Source organism: Bison bison, unplaced genomic scaffold, assembly GCF_000754665.1.
Source record: "Bison bison bison isolate TAMUID 2011002044 unplaced genomic scaffold, Bison_UMD1.0 scf7180017864340, whole genome shotgun sequence".
Lineage (NCBI taxonomy): Eukaryota > Metazoa > Chordata > Mammalia > Artiodactyla > Bovidae > Bison > Bison bison.
Window position 1 is genome coordinate 5,704,563 of NW_011494912.1, and position 2,903 is coordinate 5,707,465.

The 2,903-nt window shown below is 59.2% G+C and overlaps 1 protein-coding gene across 1 annotated transcript in view; it reads right to left on the reverse strand.

Moving 5' to 3' along the window:
• The window catches only part of SH2B2 (SH2B adaptor protein 2), a 13,265-nt gene extending 12,919 nt beyond the window's left edge, over nt 1-346 (reverse strand). Inside the window, exon 1 of the mRNA XM_010854364.1 lies at nt 4-346. Coding sequence (XP_010852666.1) covers nt 4-255 — 252 coding nt within the window. The 5' untranslated portion in view covers nt 256-346. The remainder of the gene's footprint in view (nt 1-3) is intronic.
• Between the last annotated feature and the right edge of the window lie 2,557 nt (nt 347-2,903).

Consider the following 2,903-nt stretch of genomic DNA (forward strand, 5'->3'; position numbering starts at 1 on the left):
GGCCGCCCCTCGGGGCGGCGCCGGCCCGGCCACCAGCACGCGGCGCACCTCCTCGCTGAACACGTCCAGGAAGTTGGCGGCGAAGTGGCGGGAGAAGGAGGCGCCGGCGTCGGGCGTGTCGTAGGCCGGGTTGTCCCGCAGGAAGCGGCAGAACTTGTGCGCGAAGTCCACGGCGGCCGCCTGCGCGTGCAGCTCGCAGAACTGCCGCCAGTCCGGGACCGGCACCGGGACCGGGACCGGGGCGGCACCATTCATGGCTCCCGTCCCATCGCAGCCCCCGGAGGCTGCGGGCGAGAGGAGCCGGTGAGTCAACTCCCCACCCCTGGATCGGAGCGCCCACCCGCTCCCGCTTCCCCGGGACGGTGCGCAGCCGCCTTTCTCGGCAGCGCCAGTGTGTGAGGACAACCGGGGAGGTGGGACATGTGTCTGCAGGAGGGAGGGGGACCATGCCCCCCTCCATTCACTCTCTCTTCAAACAGCAGTCTCAGGGAACCCCAAGGTCATTCCTAGGTCTGGGGCAGGAGGCCGTGATGACAGGTGCTTTCAAGTGGGGTCCCTAATGAGCCTCCAGTGATCCTCTTCTGAGGGTCCCGGAAGTTTGGAGGACAGGAAAAAGTCATGTGCAACCCTCTTGGCTCTGCCCTTGAAACTTGCCAAGAACACCACTCCTCCTCCACTCACTACCATCCAGGCTGCTGTCCGGGGACCCAGGCAACCCCTTTTCGACCAGCAGTACCTTAGCCGCCTCTTCACTGCCCTCCCTCCGCACCCCCTCTGGAAATTGATCTTATCCCCCATAGCCTGTTCTCCACCCAGAAACCCAGTCACCATTTCTAAAGACAGATCAGGCCCTCCCCTGCTCAGAACCCTGCAATGGCTCCCAAGCCACTCAGAGTAAAAGCCACTGGCCCCCACACCTCCCGTGACCTGCCTCCATCCGACTCCCACAACTCTACCTGTTGCCCTCTGCTCAGGTCCCACCTGAGTCCCACCCGAGTCCCACCCCAGGGCCTCTGCACTTGAGATTTTCTCTTGAATGTGCCTGGAATGTCCTTTCCCTCACACTGCCTCATGTCCTCCAGGTTTCTGCTCAAATACCATCTTGCCCGATAGCTTTCCTTGACCCCCACTCTATTAGAACAAGAAGGTCTCAGGACTTCCCTGGTGGTCCAGTGGTTAAGACCTCATCCTCCCTCTGCAGGAAGTGTGGGCTGGATCCCTGGTCAGGGAACTGGGATCCTGCGTGCTTACTTTTTGGCACAGTGTGTATCCCCATCTCATACTGTTTATCCATTTGCTTGGTTGTGTTGTCTCCCAGGCACTACACCCTCCCCTGGAAATGCCACCTCTACGAGGCAGCAGTCTTGACATCTTCTAAGTGGCTGTGTCCCCAGTGTTGGGCAGGTGGCAGGCACTCAGTAAACACTGAATGAATGAATGAATGGATGGATGTGTTCAACACACCAGGCATGTCACAGCTGTCACTGCCCAAGCCCTCACACAGGGCCAGAGAACACACAGCTTGTTAGTGACAAGTCTGGGATTCTCACGCCGACTCAGAGACTTCGAGGGTCACCTCCCAGTGTGGATCCAGTATGACTATCTTTTCATACTGGCCTGGAAGGTGCTGCTTCTTCATACTTCTTACCATTATGGTGGACTGACTACCTTCTCTAATTGTTCCCTCCAGTGTGTGTGTGTGTGTGTGTGTGTGTGCACGCGCTCAGTTGTGTCTGCCTCTTACGACCCCATGGACTGTAGCCAGCTCTGTCCGTTGGATTTCCCAGGCCAGCATACTGGAGTGGGTAGCCATTCCCTCCTCTAGGGGATCTTCCCAATCCAGGGATTGAACTCGGGTCTCCTGCATTGCAGGCAGATTCTTTACCATCTGAGCCACCAGGGAAGCCCTGTTTCCTCCTGAACCTCATCCAAATTGGACCTTCTTGAAGAGGCCTGAATCCGGGAATCCCAGCTTCCGCCTCCTGTCGCCAGGCCCTTCCACCCTTCCTCACTCAGGATTGCCAGACTGCATGGTGCGTGACTGGTCATCAGGGTGCCCTGCCTCCTCATCCCCCAGGTGGCACCCCTCCTGGGGGCACAGGCCATTCATTCTGTTTATGCTTCTCCCCCTTGCAACAGGCCAGGGTGAAAATTACTGGAGAAAAAGTGGGGCAACGTGGACCTGCCCTGTCTGGGGGTGCCGGTGGGTGCAAGGGGAACTGAGATGGAGGGGTCGTGCCCTCACGTGCCTTCCCCAGGATCCCCACGATTCCTGGCCTGGCCCTTCCCTCACAGCTCCTGGGAGCACCATCTCATCTGTCCTCTGGGATTCAAGCTGTGTAATTAAATGCCGGGTAAAAATAGCTCCCCCACTTCTGTGAGATCATCCGCGGGGCCTCTGTGCCACAGGGCACGGGGGGATTCCCTCTCACCTGGGGGGCAACCTCGGCCTTCGACCTGCACTCAGTAACCACAGCACAGCCCTGGGGGAGGCAACAGTGTCTTAGCTGGCCTCCTTGTGAGGAGGCCACTGAGCCCGGAAGACAGTTTTCCAAACCAGCGGGTTGCTCAGAGACTCCCAGGCCGCATCCAGCGGGGAGTTGGGAAGGCCAGCAAAGAGGACCAAGAGTGACCTCCCTGCAGGCATGAGCAGTAACCTGAGGGAGACTTTTCAGGACAGGGGAGGGGCTGGGGGAGAAGTGGGACTGAGGCACCCATGAGCTTGTTTAACGCTGGGCCTTTCCCCTGCCCTGCCCTTCCTCCCTTCTCATCTGGCTAACTCCCACTCAGCCCTCAAGAATGAATTCAGGGGGCCACTTCCTCCAGGAAGCCTTCCCTGACCTCCCCAGCCCAGGCTGAGCTCCCACAGTCCCCTCCTGTGTGTCCAGCTAGCGAGGTGCTAA